We start from the raw sequence: 20,978 nt of genomic DNA on the forward strand, positions 1-20,978 counted from the left end.
GCACACTAACGCTGTAAGATGAGGTCACTGCGGTCCATGTCAGCGTCAACGGTTCGTCTCCATACGTTCCCAAGCATCCTGCATTAGCCTGTGCACAAGCCCGGCCATCTACTCCTGATGCCATCACATCTACTTTCCGCACAGGCCAAAGTCCTTTTCGGCGTTTTCTCGCCACCATACGAGATGCATTCAAGTTCTAAGGCCTCCGATTTTTTTTCTCCAGACTGGAAAGAGATAGAAACATGCGCATTGTTTTAAAATGAGGCCACGTTCATTGTCAATACGTCCCAGAGATGGCAGCACAGTACGGCAGATGGAATTTTACCGCCAGCGGCGAGAATGAGAACTGTTTTAAATACTTAAAATGGCGACGTTTTCCTTACTTGAACAGCGTGCAATCATTCGTTTTCTGAATTTGCGTGGTGTGAAACCAATTGAAATTCATCGACAGTTGAAGGAGACATGTGGTGATGGAGTTATGGATGTGTCAAAAGTGCGTTCGTGGGTGCGACAGTTTAATGAAGGCAGAACATCGTGTGACAACAAACCGAAACAACCTCGGGCTCGCACAAGCCGGTCTGACGACATGATCGAGAAAGTGGAGAGAATTATTTTGGGGGATCGCCGAATGACTGTTGAACAGATCGCCTCCAGAGTTGGCATTTCTGTGGGTTCTGTGCACACAATCCTGCTTGACGACCTGAAAATGCGAAAAGTGTCATCCAGGTGGGTGCCACGAATGCTGACGGACGACCACATGGCTGCCCATGTGGCATGTTGCCAAGCAACGTTGACGCGCAATGACAGCACGAATGCGACTTTCTTTTCGTCGGTTGTGACAATGGATGAGATGTGGATGCCATTTTTCAATCCAGAAACAAAGCGCCAGTCAGCTCAATGGAAGTACACAGATTCACCACCACCAAAAAAATTTCGGGTAACCGCCAGTGCTGAAAAAATGATGGTGTCCACGTTCTGGGACAGCGAGGGCGTAATCCTTACCCATTGCGTTCCAAAATGCACTACGGTAACAGGTGCATCCTTCGAAAATGTTTTGAAGAACAAATTCCTTCCTGCACTGCAACAAAAACGTCCAGGAAGGGCTCCGCGTGTGCTGTTTCACCAAGATAACGCACCCGCACATCGTGCTAACGTTACGCAACAGTTTCTTCGTGATAACAACTTTGAAGTGATTCCTCATGCTCCCAACTCACCTGACCTGGCTCCTAGTGACTTTTGACTTTTCCCAACAATGAAAGACACTCTCCGTGGCCGCACATTCACCAGCCGTGCTGCTATTGCCTCAGCGATTTTCCGGTGGTCAAAACAGACTCCTAAAGAAGCCTTCGCCGCTGCCATGGAATCATGGCGTCAGCGTTGTGAAAAATGTGTACGTCTGCAGGGCGATTACGTCGAGAAGAAACGCCAGTTTCATCGATTTCGGGTGAGTAAGTTAGAAAAAAAATCGGTGGCCTTAGAACTTGAATGCACCTCGTACTGCTGATAGCTGGATGCCGTCCGGTACCGTCAGCTTATGCCATGAAATGGCTACGCCAGCAAAATGTGAGTGCTGTGTTCAGCATCCTAGACGCACACCAAGGCTGATGTTCGACCCTGTCCAGTGGCTCGAACAACATCACTATTGTATATGGATGAATAGGTGATGGTCACCTTAGTCCTGTTGATATGCCAGTGGCTATGGAGAGCTGAACGATGTCTTGATCTCTACAGAACGCTTCTTCCACCAACCATAGAGCAAGGTCTCTGCGGCGTGGTAGATGATCGGCAGTTAAGGTCGTTAACGCAATAAGCCACGTCAATATCAACAGCTTCATTCCCAGCCCCTAGTACTTCCTCTCTACGCACCTGTGGCAGTTACTGATCCTTCGAAGTCGCAGACGCCGGCGATGAACGGCACCGCCTCGAAATCTCCACTGAGCATGATGTCCGTGGGATGGCGAGTCATGAACGCTCCCCCCTCAGCGTCTGGAGCCTCCAGCGCGCCCGCGAAGTTGAAGATCCAACAGCGAACCTTGTCCTGGAGACACACAGAGGTCCGCTGAACCCCACAGAGTTGACCATACCACTCGTGGTCAGGAGTGTATACTACTATCGTGCCCAAAAACGCCAAGGACAATGAACATCACTAGCTACACTACAGCATTTTTACAAAATGTTAGTCATTCCCTCTGAAAGAGCACACCAGTCGCTTTGGAGGGCTGCAGTTGGTGTAGAATTGGGAATGGTATAAGGTGCTCATGTAAGCCCCCTTGCAGCCCTCTCTGGCTATGCCGTGGCAGTGAGGTGGTTTTTGTACCTGTCGGTTGGATGGAATCAGCGCAGCAACAGATGAGCCGACATGTTTGGACGTATCACGAAATGAATGAACTTGCTCAACATGTATGTGTATCAGTGCAGATGATTCATCGTGTATATAAAGCTTGATGCACCACTTGTGGCCTTATAACATGGTGTGAGAACATTGGTCGTAAGAAGAACCCGACCGAAGGACAGCTAACGTCAAGCCTTGTCAAAGATAATCGTTTCCAAACGTAACAGCAATTGCAGCTATCAGTGAATACAGTTCCATATCTAATAGTTTGTGCGCCAAGATTGGATGCCAAGGGAACTGGATGCAATGGATATCTGGAGTCGGGCACGTCGCAAAAAGCCGCTGCTCACAGAGACACACAAAGGTGCACGTCTCCAGTGGGCGAAGCAACACAGAAAATGGAAAGTAGCCGACTGGAGGCGTGTAGTGTGGTCCGACTAGCTGTGGTTTTTCCTCTTGTCAAGTGATTAAACGTGCTGACTGCACCGGAGGCTCAATGAGACGTGTAACCTGCATTGAATGCTGTTGTTTAGACAAGGGCTGGTTCTGTGATAGTCAGGGGTTGTTTTCGTATTGTGACATGCGCCGACTCATTCAGGTTACGAGGATATGACATGTTTATTCGAACATCCTGAGAGAACAGGGTTGCTCTGTCTTCATCATCTTGCGAGTATTCTGCGCCTGGTTCCGCTTCTCGCTTCCCGTTTTCCACTTCCTTTCGTCAAGAATCGTTGCTGAAGTCTTCTGGCAGCCATCACGTTCCAGGTTTATCGCTTCCAGCTCATCACAGATTGTCCGCGTTCTCTCCATTGGCAACACTATCTTCGGCCATCGTCCATCGTTTACAGGTGTCCATAACACTTTAGATGTTTCATGTCTATGGTGTCTCTTATTGATTTATCGACAAGCACAGCCTCTCTTACGTCGGTATTTGGCAATCTGTCCAGAGTGGAGATTCCACAACTTCCTCTCCAAAGTCCCTCTCGACTTCAAGAAACATTTTTCTCTGAGGCTTGTTTATTAACCATGTTTCTGTTCCGTACATAGCGAAGGTTTCAACAACTGAACGATCTATCACCTGCTTGGTCATTTCTGTTAGTTTGTTATTCCAAACGATTGAGTTTATTGTATTGTTTATGTCACCTTCAATGATATCATAACCTACAGATACTTAAAAGACTTACATCCCCTGATCCTACTGGCTCTAACCCCCAGATCCTCTATGGTATTGCAACCAGCCTTCAGACATTGGGTTCCTGTCATGCTTATTGTGAGGGTCCACTTTTAACTCCCAAAGCATGTACTCAGCAGTATCCTGGTCTCCTGCTAAGATCACCTGGTCATCTGTGAAGAGAAGTGAGTACAAGATTTCAACACTCACAGGGAGTCTCATGCCTCCATATCTGTTTCTCCAGGCTTTCTGTGCTTTTTCCACATAGATCTTAAATGGCGCCTGTGCTACAGCAGACTGTCATACAATACTAAAAAATGCTGTTTTTAAGTGAATTAATTCATGGATGGATTACATTTCTTCAAGGTTCTCTTAGCATGGCATTTGATTTTCCTACAAGTTGAATTATGTGATGATTCTACTTTAGACTGGTTTTTTGCCTTCTTTCTCTTCCATTACCAGTTCCCTACCTCGAACACATAGCACAGTGATTTCTTGAATAGGGACTGGCTTGTCTATTTGATACGTTGGCTCTTTTTCATAGAGCCAATAATTTCTAATTTGGCAATATCTATATTTGACTGTACTGTGGAGAACAGTGCCCTAAATTAAGCAAAACATGTTTCTCCAGTTTTACTGTAACACTTACGTTTCATACTCACATTATCTCTGTTGGAGTTTGTGTTAACAATCTCCATGTTGTTTATAGGTAAATAATTAAAACTGTAGGCAAACAGAGCATGGTGTATATTGTTTTTCCGTTCCTTATTGTTACACATTGTAAACACTAGATATATGAAATGGAGATGACACGATAAATGTATACCCTAATAAATATACGATGTTAAAAGTTTGTTCCATATTTCGTAAAAGTAAAGAACATAACTTGATATCAGAAAACTATTGAGATATCTGAAATATGCATTAAACACCTTTCCCATGGGTTTAATTTGATATCAACGACTACATACTGACAGTAACGAATTTTAGATCAAAATCTTTTCGTATAACAGATTGTTTTAGGGTTTCCAATAGTATTCCCGGTTACAGATAAGCAAACAGATTTGCTACAGTTTACTACATACTTCGACATGTACCACCCACTCTGAGTGCAGTGAAATCTTTGTTAAAGTGCTGGAGTTTTGCAGTCGAATACTGCACCAGATGCAAATTCTAATTGTGCCACTACGTGTTGTATGGGGACTATATAGCAACATTAAATGCAAGGTTAAAAAAAATGAGTCAGCGTCACCCTCGTTCTTTAAAACTGGTGTAATTATTGCTTTTCTAAGCAGAGGAATCATTGGCAGGGCGTTAATGCTCTTTAAATATTGAAGTAGGGAGTGGTTTACTCCGTTTCTTGTACGGGTAAGTCATTCTATAGCAAACGGTTTTTTAGTGTGCTACATAGTCAAGAAGACATACATATGAAATATGATTCCACACAACACTCGATTTTGTAGGAACTGCACCGTACGGAAGACCCTTTGGCGCCGGCCGGTGTGGCCGTGCGGTTAAAGGCGCTTCAGTCTGGAACCGCGTGACCGCTACGGTCGCAGGTTCGAATCCTGCCTCGGGCATGGATGTGTGTGATGTCCTTAGGTTAGTTAGGTTTAATTAGTTCTAAGTTCTAGGCGACTGATGACTTAAGAAGTTAAGTCGCATAGTGCTCAGAGCTATTTTTGAACACTTTGGCACTCAGACAACGATTGCTATGTAATGGAGACACGTTTTGCGATACTTCATAATTAGACTTGGTTTCCTGGAGATGATGGATAATTGTTGCAGGGACTATCAATCAGCCCCGAACGTAAATAAATGCAACTCTTGCAGATGAATACGCGAAGAAGCCCGTTACTGTCCATTATGCGACTGACAATAACCCAGTGCGAATCGTAACAACCATGTTATACCTAGGAGTAACTGTCCGCACGAACATGAAGTAGAAAAATCACATAATACAGCTCGCAGAAAAGTCAGATGCCATTCTAAGGTTCATCGGGACAATCTAGGAATTGTAATCCATCCACGAAAGAAGTGGCTCACAAAAGACTTATTCGACCGATTTTTTGAGTAATGTCCTTCAGTCTCAGAGGCTTACCAGGTTAAAGTAATAGAGGAGACAGACAAGATGCAACACAGAGCAGCATGAATGCAACCGTTTAGTAGATGACTGCGGATATAAATCGTCTGCCAGTCATCATATTTTTTTCATCAAAAGCTAAATACTTAATTTCTTTCTCTATGGTGTTCTAATGCTATTCCATTGCAATTTTGTTGCTGAGAGTTCTTATCCTTCTGCGATACCCTTTAATTCTTAAAGGCTTGTGACGATAGATAGCTATACTTCCTCTTTTTCTGCAAACAGCCCCTGCACATGTAAACTTCCTTTACACCATGAACAAATAGCGAAGGATAAACATAGCTGACGCCACTATTCTGCCGTAATGAAGAAATTCTTGCTGATCAAAACATACCATACCAAATGCCGGCAAAAACAGCGTCACATTGCAACATTGCACTGCTAAGCGAAACGTCGAGCTGTACTGACGTGGAGAACACGGTGTCATCACCCGATTTCCCGGAAACTTCGCTTAGTGGAAGAGGCGTCAAAATAAGCGAACACCTGTCTCAGCTTATCCGTAGATCCTTGACCGTATCTGAAAACGCGATGGTCAAAGTTTTCTAGGTAATTTAGAGGTAATTTATGTGCCCTTTACCACGTGATATCCTCAGACGAAATGATGGGTCAGAGGATACCATCAAGGCTTTCTTTTTTTTTCTTTTTTTTTTTTTTTTGTTTTTGCGCCCCGTGTCCGAAATCCGACTATTGTTTTTATTTATTTTATTTTTATTGTTTTCATTTACCTACCCTTGATCGTAGAAGGTTACTACACGAATGTTTCTTAACAAAATAAAGAATACGATGGCGTTATATCAATTTTAAAATTACAACTGGATTTCATAATAAGTGGCACAGATTTATTATATGATGAATGTGTGTATTGTATGTTGCGGAGTTACAATCTTTTTAAATTCTCAAATTTTGATATTTCACTCTCATATCAATTCTTATATTTTATTGACACGTAGATTTGATGCATTCCCTTCGATGATACCGATCGTAGACACATTCGAATCCCAGAAATTCCAAACACCAAAAGTCGCGTGAAGGCAGGTTTGCCACAATGACATTTATTCGTATGAGTCATAGTCGGGAAAGAAACTTCGTTAACATTGGCCTGAATTTGGCGAGGGAGAAGTCCATACGTTTCTGCAAGTATGTTACTTATTAATGATTATATCCTTTAGAGATCCCAAATTGCGTGGATGTTTGACTGATACATTTCAGCCGTTGTTCCAAATAGTCCTAGACATTTCCTCAGGAATTAGGATCAAATGATTTAAATGGTCATCTGAGATATGGTAGGCTGCCTGAGTGTTCGTCAAACAAAGTAAGTGTCCGTGAAAGTCTGTGAACATAGCAGTTATTTGTCATCTTGGAAGATGGGAATGTCTACAGCATGATGACATGAAGATGTAGAAGTAAGGGCAACACTTGGTAACTGAAAATGTTAATGAAAACATCATGATTCCTATTCACGGTAACCTAAATGTCTGGTCCCAAGTCACGATACAAGAAACACCTCCAAGCGTAAGAAAAGCAAAATGAAAAAAATATAAATCAATCTCAAAATTTTTACCTCACCCACTACATGCGTCGTTGATTAATCATCCTCATCACGTGGAAAGTATAGTTTATATAGCTGCTCTTGGTGACAAACATTGTCGATTTCTTGTAAGACCGTTGGGGAGATCAAAAGGTTAGATTGGTTAGATTGTAACTTACGTTATTAATAGTTAAATCAAGCAACTTTTTAAAATTTATGACATAACGCTGAATAATTTTTTAAATTTCTAATTGATTTCGATACGCTTATCAGTAGTGCAACCGTTTTCTCACATGCATCTTAACTCTCAGTACTCATACATTATAGTCATAAATTTTACTACTAACGTAATATCTGTAAGTTTTGTGCTAATCGTAAAGGTAACTATTTTCTTATATATATCTTAAATCCTATTTCATTGGAGTCATAAATACCATAACGTGGTCATGAAATATGTACTTTTAAATAGTTCCACAATTTACTTAAATGTATTCCTCATTATAATATTAAAAAGATATAAAAATCTAACATACTCAAAAACATATGACTTTCAGAAATATTTTAATCAGTTCCTACTGTTGTCACACAACTAAATATTACTGTTTCTGTGCCTCAATACCACAAGAAATGTACATGCATATCCTAATCCCGTTTATGTTCACTACGAATCTGTTATTTAAACTATTGACCCTAAGATCTTCGATAAATGTAGCTTCTGTGGTACAAAACTAAAAATTTGTATGACGAATGTACAATGAAATACGAATGTACAATGAAATGTATACGGGGTTTCCCGCGCCAGAATGCACCGCACATACTGTTCTTTTTGCACTATTTGCCATCTCACATCTATAAATACTAGGCTAATTCACTTGGTTATTAAAAGATACAAGAAATAGTCAATACTTGCCACTAGGAACAGCTACATAAAAAATTCTCTCCATCTGCTGTTGGTGATGCTGTCTAATAGCATTATGGATGACGTAAAAGCTCCCTGACTGGTGCACAATTTTTTTTTTTTCATTTAAATGAAATGTTGCAGTCCGTGCAGCATTTTTCATAATGATGTTATTGATATCACAGAATCGTTTCCAGCCTGCACTACACACTATACACACGGAAGATGTTAAATGTCTCATTGGGTCGTGATGAGTTCCATCATTTAAAAAGGGAAATAATCGCGTCCCATCGGACCACTGTACACACCTTACATCAACTATTGTCTAAGTTTTGTGTTGCTTGGCCCATTGAAAACATCCAATTTTATGTGCTTCAGCGAGCGACGGCTATTTGCAAGGTAACAGTCTTCAAATGTCTATCCTGCAGTTCCCTTAGATATGTTCGCTCTGAAACTGATTAAGCTGCACTTGTAATCTTTGACAGCAGCAACTCCTGTCTAATTTGAAGCTAATATGTCACTGCCAACACGTGACACTCAACTCTGGTCCCTGTCATTTAAGAATTTTTATAAACACTGTTCTTATGTCATTGTTCGGTACTGTGGGGAGTACACCATTCGCTGTAGACACATTGCTTGGTCTGCATTGAAACACCAGTAATTCTGGCTGCCTTCTTCACGATTTGGTCAGTGGCACGATAACTCCCTCATGCCTCTCTGTCATATGCCCACGTCGACCCATCTTAATACAATGTTTCTATACAATCAATTGGCACAATGCACCACTTTGCCACCATGACGCATGTCAGCAGTGAAGGGTGACATGACCACCAGCTACAAGTTATATATTATCGACAGCACTCCAAATCGACCAATGTGCTTTTTTAATCGGATTTTTAAATTTTGAACTCGAAGCATATGTAGAGCGTTTGAAATACCGTACCTCTTCTGTGCGACCCAACATGGCGCTCTCCTGTAGCAGTCTAGCAGGCTGCTTGCTGAGGAACTCCACAAGCTCCTTGGAGTCCTGCGTCTTCAGGCCCAGGTGCTCTCCCAGCAGAAAGGACCTCGTACGCACGTCCTTCGAGAAGAGCCCATCGCCTGTCGCTACTCCACTCTGGGCGATGGCTCTCCGGAATAGGCCTGCAGAAGTGGAAGTTCCTGAAAGGGATACCTGCACCTACGTCTTACCTACATCCATGTCTACAGCCACAACTACTTTTAGAGCTACTTCCTTGCCGAAATCGACATCTTTGTTTATATCTATGTATAATCTATGTTTTCTATCTATGAATACATCTACACCTACTTGTGTGTCTACTTCATCTACATGTACACATATATTTGCATCTACAACTACATCTATCTCTACATCTGGATATAAGTCTACCTGCCGGCCGCTGGTGGCCGAGCGGTTCTAGGCGCTTCAGTCTGGAACCGTGAGACCGCTACGGTCGCAGGTTCGAATCCTGCCTGGTGCATGGATGTGTGTGATGTCCTTAGGTTAGTTAGGTTTAAATAGTTCTAAGTTTTAGGGGACTGATGACCTGAGATGTTAAGTCCCATAGCGCTCAGAGCCATTTGAACCATTTTTGAAGTCTACCTCTACTCATCGCGCAAAATGTTTTACAGTGCGTGGCGGACGGTGGTTTGTACCACTGCTAGTCATTCCGTTTTCTGGTTCGCCCACAAAGGGAATGGGCCAAAAATGATGTACTTCCAACATTGCAGCACAGTCAGCAATCGTGATAATTTAATATATAAGAAACTATCAGCCTCGATTGCGGTAATGAAAACAACCTTTACCTAGGTTTCAGCCCAAATAATTGAGCCTTCTTCAGAAGATATACCTGAATATGTAATTTGTCTAAGAGGACATGGTCTATTTTAGTTTTATATCCAGACCATGCCCTCTTAGAAAAATTATAGATTCAGATATATCTTCTGAAGAAGGCCGGCCGAAGTGGCCGTGCGGTTAAAGGCGCTGCAGTCTGGAACCGCAAGACCGCTACGGTCGCAGGTTCGAAATCTGCCTCGCGCATGGATGTTTGTGATGTCCTTAGGTTAGTTAGGTTTAACTAGTTCTAAGTTCTAGGGTACTAATGACCTCAGAAGTTGAGTCCCATAGTGCTCAGAGCCATTTGAACCATTTTTTTCTGAAGAAGGCTCAATTATTTGGGCTGAAACCTAGGTAAAGGTTGGTTTCATTACCGCAATCGAGGCTGATAGTTTCTTACATATCTAAAATGATATCCTGTATGCCTCTGTATGGTCCCTAATATCCTTACAGTCCTTAAGCTAAATGTACTTTGCAGAAAGAAGTCTCTGTGTCACGAATGGAGTTTCCCTATACTTCTCCAACAGCTTTCTGCAGGCCGTATTACACACCTCTTCAATGATTCGGAAAAGACATTTAAAGCTATAGAAATCTATTACACTCGTTATTATACTAGTTTCGATTTTAAATCACCATACTTTCGATAAATATTGCAACGTAATATGGTAGGACGGTTCGTGGTCATCAGCAGTCCAGGCAATACATATGAATCACTGTATCAAGCACCATCTTGAGATAAAGATGAACAAGTTACTAGTTCAGCTTAATAGTGACTCTGAACAAACCTCAGGAAACTATAAAAGCTATAGTTGGTCGGTCGGAGGCTCCAATGGCGTATGGTTGCCTGTACGTGGATCAACTGATCGAAGCCTGTAATGAGTACTGTTAAACAAGTATGCACTCTACTTAGCTATGTGAACATATTTATTACTTTCGGTGCTAATCAGTTCAATGGTACCGCGAAGTACAGCCATAGCCACTTTTGCGCTATAAAATGGAAGATCATAACTTGTACATCCGATGCCGATAAACTCAACTACACTGAGGGGAATGAAAACGCCTGTGGGACAAATTAATCAAAATTTCATCCTTATATGAGGTTATTTTTAGTATTTTCAATACCGAGAAAAGCTGCTCATACAGAAGAAGAATAAGGTGAGTACATGATGGTGCGCCTGACGTTTTTGGAACGTATCATATGGACACCACAACACAGCACACTCAGAGGACGTGCAAGTGCAGCCCATCAACATCCTTTGAATTTTCAGAGAAGTCAAATCATTGGCTTGACGGACATGGGAATATCTTACCGACAGATAGCATAGAAAGCTGGCTGTAGTCCAATGACTGCACAAGTGGTGACGAAGTGGACTCGCAACATGGACTCACAACATGGACTCACAACAGTGTGAAAGAAGAGAAGGCACCATTGCTGCAACAGGAGACCAGAAGATTGTTCAACTGGCTCTGAGGAATAGACATGATAACAGATTAAATCCATCCAGACGTTACTGTCAAAGTGTCACTACGAACGATATGACACTGGGAAGTGGGTTGAGATCCAACGTTGTCATACGGAGTTTACAGCTGACATGATACCACAGTCAACAGAGACTTGCATGATGTAGAGTTAACTGGGACCATGAGTGGTACTCTGTGGTTTTCAGCAATAAGTCTCGCTTCTGCTTGCGGTTGTTAGGTCGTTGCTGATGTATCTGTAGACGACGTGGTCGACTACGCTATTGATGAGGAACTGCTGGAAACAGTATTTACCGTAAAATATCTAGGAGTAATCATCCAAAGTGGAATGACCACACAGCACAAACAGTAAGAACAGTAGCTGCCAAAATGAGTTGACAGAAAGGCTCTTCAGGAAATCATCCACAATGCAAGTGGCTTATAAGGAGCTTGTTTGACTGACACTTAATATGGGATCTTTACCAGATAGTAGTCATCGAAGAGATAGAGAAAAACCAACGGAAAGCGATGCCATTCTTTACGAGATTTTTTAATCAGCAAGAGAGCTTTACCGAGATGCTGAATACACTCCATTGTTGGGCGTTACAAGAGAGGCGTTGTGCACTGCGGAGAGGTATACTACTGACATATCGAGAGAACACTTTCCGGCGAGAGTCGTACAACACATTTCTTCTTCGTATATCCATAATTGAAGCGGACGACTTGGGACGTCAGGTAGTGTAATATATGTTAAAAAATGACGAAATTCTCCCAGCTGTATTGAGTTGTTGGTTTTATTGGCAACTATTTTCGATATTGTTACATCATCATCTTCAGGCCCTAAATACAATATACCATACATGAACAACCGATGCAACAACAGTAATTTATGAGTTACTATGCAAAACAATTCTATTATAACCATATTACAAATGGATAATTTTAATGAAACTAATTATATTTTTGGCCATTTCCGTTAAAATACCATCACTTTGGACAATAGCCATTTACGTGGTATCACAAAATACAAATGAAGTTGTATATGCACAATCATTTTATTATAAGTTAATATCAGCTATAAAAATGGGAATATATAAAAGCTTAAGTGACAAGCCGTTATTCTAATGAATAATAATATAGGCGTGGAACATTGTATTTTAATTTTAATTTTGGTGCTGAAGTTGTCTTTGTTACGATCTTTGAACCACTAGTTTTAACTTCATATCAGTTACTACCTGCCTTCCGCATGGAACACGCCTATCTCGGCACTGACTAGTAGTGTTAGACACATACGGTTACTGTCAACAAGTATGGTGAGTTACTTGTAAAATGTTATCTACTTAGACGTCCTACACGTCGTAATAACGAAGCACAACCGTTTCTCCGTTGTTTACTTAGACGTCCTGCATGTAATAACAACGAAGCACGACCGTTTCTCCGTCCTCTTACCGCGTGTTACTGTTACACTGCTTTAGAATGACGTAGTTTCCTTTTAGGTTTAATGTCAATAGGTTGACGTTAGTTGAATTGTTTTCCCCTACGCGTAGAGATTGTTCTGTTTAGTACTGATTATAAGATAATAATTCACGTGTTTATATCCGCTTATATCTACTATAGAGTTCAATATGTTGTTACTTCGATGAGTAACTTGCACTCCTTAGACAGATTTTATACTTGGTACATTACGAACTTCCGTTATTAGAGTCAGTTTATCTTAATCAGTAAATTGGTGTTGTAGTCAAAATAATTGTGCTTCCAACTTTCATGCTCTTTTCTTGTAAATCAGGGGGTAACCAATATGCATTATAATTCTACACAACAACTGAATTATAAAGATAAGTATAATAAGTCCCCATGTTGTAGTAGTGATTGGTCCAGTAGACTATTTACCCATAGTAAGTAGAGATTAAGCACATCATTGATCGTAATTAACTCGAACTGACACTCTACGAAATCACATACTTAATACAACAGTTACACATCGTTTATTTTACTGAGTGGCTGTGTCTGTGTGTATTTATTAGAGGAACAACAAATAGCTTACCTATATGACCGTTTATTTCAGCTGACATTACGTAGATTGCTTCTGAGCAAATGGTTCAAATGGCTCTGAGCACTATGGGACTCAACTGCTGTGGTTATCAGTCAGATTGCTTCTATTTAGAGCATTGCCATGTACCGGATCGTGCTTTTGAAATGGTTATTTTAGACCCATGTCATAGCCTTCGATGAGACATCGACATAGAAATTATTTCAGCAACGTGTTCACTTATACTTCTATTGGAATGAATAGTTTTTTTAATTGATTAGTATGTATTTTACAGTGTTGACTACCTTGTATCAACTGGGCTTCACACCATTGTTTCGGATCCATACCATTTCTTTTGTGGTGTTAGGAACGAAGTTGTCTAAGTAAATTACGCCACTTTTACTTTAGTATGACGACAGTACAGAATTTTGCAAACGTAACTCTAGTCTACCTTGCCCACCGTTCACTACTAGTAAACAATGAAGTTTACCTAACATATATCTGATTGGCAATGCGTATGTTCTCCTTTTTATAGTTCATTATTTTAAAAAAAATTACAATGTTCCACGCCTATATTATTATCCATTAGAATAACGGCTTGTCACTTAAGCTTTTATATACTCCCATTTTTAATAGCTGATATTAACCTATAAGAAAACGATTGTGCATATACAACTTCATTCGTATTTAGTGATACCACGTAAATGGCTAATGTCCAGAGTGAGGGCATTTTAACGGAAATGACCAAAAATATAATTAGTTTCATTAAAATTACCCATTATGTAATATGGTTATAATAGAATTGTTTTGCATAGTAACTCATAAATTACTGTTGTTGCATTGGTTGTTTTATGTATGGTATATTGTATTTAGGGCCTGAAGATGACGTAACAACATCGAAAATAGTTGCCAATAAAACCAACACCTTAATACAGCTGGGGGAATTTCGTCGTTTTTTAACATACATATTACTTCCTCCCACATACATCTCGTGTAATGACCACGATGATAAACTTCGATAAATTGGAACTAATACGGAGGATTACCGAAAATCATTCTTCGCACGTGTCCTTCGCAAATGGAACAGCGTAGGGGGGATAAACTAGTGGCACCCTCCTCTACATACCATTAGGTGGTTTGTGGTGTATGATGTAGATGTAGATGTAGGTCACATAAAGCAGCCATTCTCAAGAGTCGTACCTCTCTAGCTCTTGGAATCATGGTGTGCAGAGCTGTTGGATATGGCAACAGGACTGATTTGGTAATTGTGAATGGAGAAGCTAAATGATCGCCAATATGTGTAAGAGATGTTGAACGCTATTGTCACACCCTTCATCGCCGGCCGCGGTGGTCTCGCGGTTCTAGGCGCTTCAGTCCGGAACCACGCGGCTGCTACGGTCACAGGTTCGAATCCTGCCTCGGGCATGGATGTGTGTGATGTCCTTAGGTTAGTTAGGTTTAAGTAGTTCTAAGTTCTAGGGGACTGACGACCACAGCTGTTAAGTCCCGTAGTGCTCAGAGCCATTTGAACCACACCCTTCATCGCCAGGTTACCAAACAAGCATATCCCAGCCATACGATGCAAGACTCCTAGCTGCAGTTCACGAACGCCTCGAATGATGCACGAATCCTAGTACGAACTCGAAGTTCCCTTGTCTTGTCCCCCCCCCCCCCCTACAGTATGTCTGGGATTCCATGGAAACACTTGTACTTTTATATCATCTCCAGCCACCAATATTCTAAAACTAACATAGAATATGTTTCGGGAATGCCAAGAAAATCGTCATGGTGACGTTCTGAGGCTCTTTGCTTCCATGCCATAACGGATACAACGGTGTTTTCGTCCCTTGCTGGGTCACACATGCTGCTTTCACTTACAGACTTCAGTTCTGAATGGAATGAGAGGTTAATCATACAAAATCCGTTGTGTGATGAACATTTCCAGACAGTTTAATAAATTGTTGATTTATCTGGCAATAAATATGCAACAGTCGCCTTTTTATGATATTTTCAACCACGAACATTTTTTCGAGCCACTACAGGCTCATCATCACATGAACGCGTTATATGAACATTATGTTGTCCACCTAGTGTAGTTAGATGTAGTACTGATAAGTGCACTGTCCTGTGATATCCATATAATATATCTTCCTGTTAATAGTTTTACAGTATAAAACCAAATACAGCTAAATACTGTGTGCATTTGTGTACATAGCTTAATAACGTACATTATAGGAAGAGGCCTAATATGAATACCACAAGGCAGTGCACTCAGCGGCACTTCATCTAGCTACACTTGGTCGACAACATAGTGTTCTTGTAACACGTCCATCTCATGATGAGTCTGCAGCGGCTCAAAAATATGTCCATGGTTGAATCAATCGTAAGAAAACGACTGGTTGCATATTTATTACCAGATAAATCGCCAATTTAAATCACAATGGCAGTTCGTTATCCAAAATGTATATACCGAAGAAATTGTAATAAAGTTTCCATTTCTGTCAGTGTATATTGCGGAACCAAGTTGCTGTTCGAGACACTGCAATTAAATGGACTAAAGTACAGCCTACAAAAGTGCGAGTTCTTTCAAGAGCCAGTGGAGCATTTTGACCACATACTGCGTCATAAAGGACTTCCACCGACTCAGCAACATGTGGAGTTCAAAGGAAAAATCCAAGTGCCTAATAGCTTAAAAAGGCTTTAGTCATATCTTGGTAAAATAAATTTTTATGCTTAATTTATACTAGATGCCGCCCAGAGCACCACACCCATTATAATCTGTGCAAGAAAAGTCCAAAGTACGAAAGGTCACAGCTTACTTTCGTGGCATTAAGACATTATCTAAACTCTGCTCCTTGTCCGGTGACCTACAACGCATCAAAACTCCTTGTCCTGGCCGCTGACGTATCTCATCATGGCCGGCCGCTGTGGCCGAGCGGTTCTAGGCGCTTCAGTCTAGAGCCGCGTGACCGCTACGGTCGCAGGTTCGAATCCTGCCTCGGGCGTGGATGTGTGCAATATCCTTAAGTTAGTAAGGTTTAAGTGGTTCTAAGTTCTAGGGGACTGATGACCTCAGATGTTAAGTCCCATTGTGCTCAGAGCCATTTGAGCCATCTCAGCATGTCATCAGATCTCATCGTTCTGACAAAACAGATGGCATGCATGAACAGTCCCTCGCATACACATCTAAAACGCCCACTTTAGCCCACTCAGGTGGAACTTCTGCATGGTCGCCGGGCCGGCCTGAAGTATACAACACTCCCACTCCAGACCAACCATCGCCCCTGTTGCTCGCTATCAGTACGGCGACCATAATATCGACAGAATACACACGGCCCTATGTGCTCATTAAATGGGGGAGTGTTGCAACATCTCCGTCATGTGTCAGCGAGGACGATACGCTGCATGGTCTGCTATGAACGACACCTCCGGTGATGGATAGAGACGCAGGGGACTGCCACATGGACCTGGCCGCTGACTTCAACCCAAAGATGAAAGCTGGTCATCAGGTTGCTACAAGTTACTTTGAGTTGTGCTCTAATAAGTTTACATTTCTTTGACAGCACACTTCCCTGACGTTGCTGTTCCATGGATTTCAACACGACTGTGTTTTTGTGGATGTTCTAATATTTACGACTCGTGCAGACTGAAATTATGGACTATCAAGCGACAGCAGTATCTATACTTCTGTGTAATAAACAGAAGGAGTTGTTAGAAATAGTCATTCATGCATTTACTCTACCATTCATACATTCATTTGCCCATTCATTCCTTCATTTACATTCACTCATTCTGTAATTAAAGTAGGAATGAATGAGTGTTTGGTTTAAGTAATAAGTCAATAAATGATAAGACGATGGAATGTACGTGTAAGTGAGAATAGGGTACTTGAATGAATCCATGAAATAATACGATTATTAAAGTGAGGACTAACTAGTTGAAAGGGTGTAAGTAGATGAGTGAAGTATTATTGAATGGAGAAGTGTACAGATGAACTGAATGAATGAAGTAAGTAAATGAACAGATGACGAAAAACTAAATTAACGCAGACATGTGAATAGCCAAAAGAGATTGAGCGAATTAATTTCTAGATTGAGTAGAAGACTGAGGGCATGAAATTAACGGAGTAAATCGGACGAACGAATGAAGAAATTCATTAATCGGGAAGTGAATAAATGATGACAAATAAGAGAATGTGAGGAAGAACTAATAATTCAAAGCGTGAACAGTTGGTAGGGATTAAATGCGTGAGCGAGTGACGTAAAAGACTAAGTTGGTCAAGGAATGAATTTTGAAGTTTTTTAACGAATAAAAATAGGGAAAACGTGATAATGCATGAAGGAAAATTTAAAGGTCTCCCGTTCTTAAGAATCTGATACCACTAGCTCATAATGTAAAAAAGGAGGAAGGAAATTTTCTATGGGCTTCTCGAAGATACCGAACTGCCTTTCATTTTAAGCGATCGGACGAACGAATGGAGAAATTCATTAATCGGGAAGTGAATAAATGATGACAAATAAGAGAATGTGAGGACGAATTAATAATTCAAAGCGTGAACAGTTGGTAGGGATTAAATGCGTGAGCGAGTGACGTAAAAGACTAAGTTAGTCAAGGAATGAATTTTGAAGTTTTTTAACGAATAAAAATAGGGAAAACGTGATAATGCATGAAGGAAAATTTAAAGGTCTCCCGTTCTTAAGAATCTGATACCACTAGCTCATAATGTAAAAAAGGAGGAGGGAAATTTTCTATGGGCTTCTCGAAGATACCGAACTGCCTTTCATTTTAAGCGATCGGACGAACGAATGGAGAAATTCATTAATCGGGAAGTGAATAAATGATGACAAATAAGAGAATATGAGGAAGAACTAATAATTCAAAGCGTGAACAGTTGGTAGGGATTAAATGCGTGAGCGAGTGACGTAAAAGACTAAGTTAGTCAAGGAATGAATTTTGAAGTTTTTTAACGAATAAAAATAGGGAAAACGTGATAATGCGTGAAGGAAAATTTAAAGGTCTCCCGTTCTTAAGAATCTGATACCACTAGCTCATAATGTAAAAAAGGAGGAAGGAAATTTTCTATGGGCTTCTCGAAGATACCGAACTGCCTTTCATTTTAAGCGACCTTTTATAAGTACTACGAACTAGAAGCGTGTGGTACGATAGTTATTTGAATTCCATCGCTCACAGTTACAAGTGCGGTGCTTCAACCTGTGCAACACCTATCTCAGTTGAAGGTTTAGATTCGTCATTGGCTGCATCAAGAAGCATCTCATCGAATACCTAGAATGATCTAGAGAAATCAGGATTGCCGATTCGCTGTCGCACCACCGTATTATACCCAAATTAATCATCAGAGAAAGATTTTCTGAGCGCATTAGACATCTGGTTATATTCTGGGGTATGCCTGGCAACATCAACAGCCAGAAACCCTGATGCCACCATTTGCTTACCTTTCGCCATCGGGGAGAGAACTAGCGCATGGCAGGACCAGCCTCCTGCGCTGCATCCAAAGATGGTGATGTTGTCGGGGTCTCCGCCAAAGCTGGAGATGTTGTCCCGCACCCACCGCAGCGCCATTACCTGGTCCTTGAAGCCCATGTTGCCAGGAACCACATTGTCACCCGTACTCAGGAAGCCTGCAATAGAGTGGATATATACAATGTTGGTAATAAAAATTGCGACACCAGGATAGAGAGAAAATAAAATTTACATCTTTGTCTGTATAGTAGCTGATTCGGGGATACAAGCTGTACACTGAACTTACATCTGTAGGGACACTGATATTGAAGCTGGCCATTGAATCCAATTGAGCTTCGGTGACAGCTATCTACAGTCAACTCCTCAAGCCGCCAGAAATAGCGTGGCGGAGGAAACCTTCTGCAGCTGCTTTGTATTCCCTTTCCTGCTCCACTCGCAAATGGGTAGAGGGTTGGTTGTTTTCTCTCTGGCGTGCAGTACATCGTGCTCTGGCATTGAGTGACTTCAATGGAACGGAGTGTCTGACAACCGGTGCACGCGAAAGTTCCAGAGCTATACTCTAGGATGGTCACAGCTGCTTACTATCAAAATTGTTGCCCTATTTTTTCATGGGATCGATTGTCAGGGCTGATATCTTGCAAGTGTACTTTTTTCTCTTCAAAATATGCGATAAAATTGTTGATGTTTCCTTGTATGTGGACTACTCCTAGTAGAATAGACTAACTGCTTAGCGTCCATGCATCCTCACTTCAACACCTGATCTCTTGTCCACTGGAAATTAAGCACTAAAGGCTTACTCTCACCCCACGTACTTGGAGAGTCCAACCAACCTAAAAACATACGACTTGTAATGGCTACGATTATTAGTCGGTAAATAAATACTGATGTAATGTTGTTCAGTACATCGTCTTCAGTCACCAACAGAAATATCTGCACTTATACCCTATAACCTTGTATTTGCTAACCTCCATATACACTGAAGCGCAATAAAAAAAGCAAAAAAACATGGCATGCGTATTCAAATACAGATATTTCTAAACAGGCAGAATACGGCGCTGCGGTTGATAACGCCTACATAAGACAACAACTGCTGGCGCAGTTGTTAGATCGGTTACTGCTGCTAAAATGACAGCTTATCAATATTTAAGTGAGTTTAAACGTAGTGTTATAGTCGGTGCACAAGCGATGAGACACAGCATCTCCCGTACGACCATTTCATGAGTGTACCGTGAATATCTGTAATCCGGTAAAACATCAAATCTCCGACATCGCTGAGGCCAGAAAAACATCCTGCAAGAACGGGACCAATGACGACTGAAGAAAATTGTTTAGCGTGACGGAAGTGCAGCCCTTCCGCAAATTGCTGCAGATGTCAATGCTGCGTCATCAACAAGTGTCAGTGTGCGAACCATTCAACGAAACATCATCGGTATGGGCTTTCCGAGGCGAAGGCCCACTCGTGTACCCTTCATGACTGCACGACACAAAGCTTTACGCCTTGCCTGTGCCCGTCAACACTGACATTCGACTGTTGATGACTGGAAATATGTTGCTGGTTGGATGATTCTCGTTTTAAATTGTATCGAGCGGATGGATGCGTAGGGGTATGAAGACAACGTCGTGAATCCATATACCCTGCATGTCAGCAGGGAACTGTTTAAGCTCGTGGAGGCTCTTTAATGGTGTGGAGCACGTGCGATTGAAATGATAAGGGACCTCTGATACGTCTAGACACGACTGTGACAGATGAGTCCGCAGCTCATGGATTAGTGGCTAGCGTTGCTGCCTCTGGACCTTGGGATCCACGGTCCGATTCCCGGCCAGCTTGGCGATTTTCTCGGCCCGGGGACTGGATGTTTGTGTTGTCCTCATAATTTCATCATCATCATTCATGGAAATGGCGAGATTGGACTGAGTAAAGATTGGGAATTTGTACGGGCGCTGATAACCGCGTGGTCGAGCGCCCCACAAACTCAGCATCATCATCTTCATCGTGACACGTATGTAAGCATCCTGTCTGATCACCTCATTCATGTTCACTGTGCATTCCGACGGACTTGGGCAATTCCAGCAGGACAATGCGACACCCCACACGTCCGAA

At 41.6% G+C, this 20,978-nt stretch overlaps 1 protein-coding gene across 1 annotated transcript in view; it reads right to left on the reverse strand.

The window, feature by feature from the left end:
* Positions 1 to 20,978, reverse strand: part of LOC124794803 (esterase FE4-like) — a 107,628-nt gene that overhangs the window by 54,648 nt on the left and 32,002 nt on the right. The window contains exons 4-6 of the mRNA XM_047258463.1: positions 18,850 to 19,035; positions 9,016 to 9,215; positions 1,867 to 2,038 (exon numbers count right to left, since the gene is read on the reverse strand). Of these exons, the coding sequence (XP_047114419.1) occupies positions 1,867 to 2,038; positions 9,016 to 9,215; positions 18,850 to 19,035 (558 nt within the window). The remainder of the gene's footprint in view (positions 1 to 1,866; positions 2,039 to 9,015; positions 9,216 to 18,849; positions 19,036 to 20,978) is intronic.

The sequence above is a fragment of the Schistocerca piceifrons genome, chromosome 1 (assembly GCF_021461385.2).
Source record: "Schistocerca piceifrons isolate TAMUIC-IGC-003096 chromosome 1, iqSchPice1.1, whole genome shotgun sequence".
NCBI lineage: Eukaryota > Metazoa > Arthropoda > Insecta > Orthoptera > Acrididae > Schistocerca > Schistocerca piceifrons.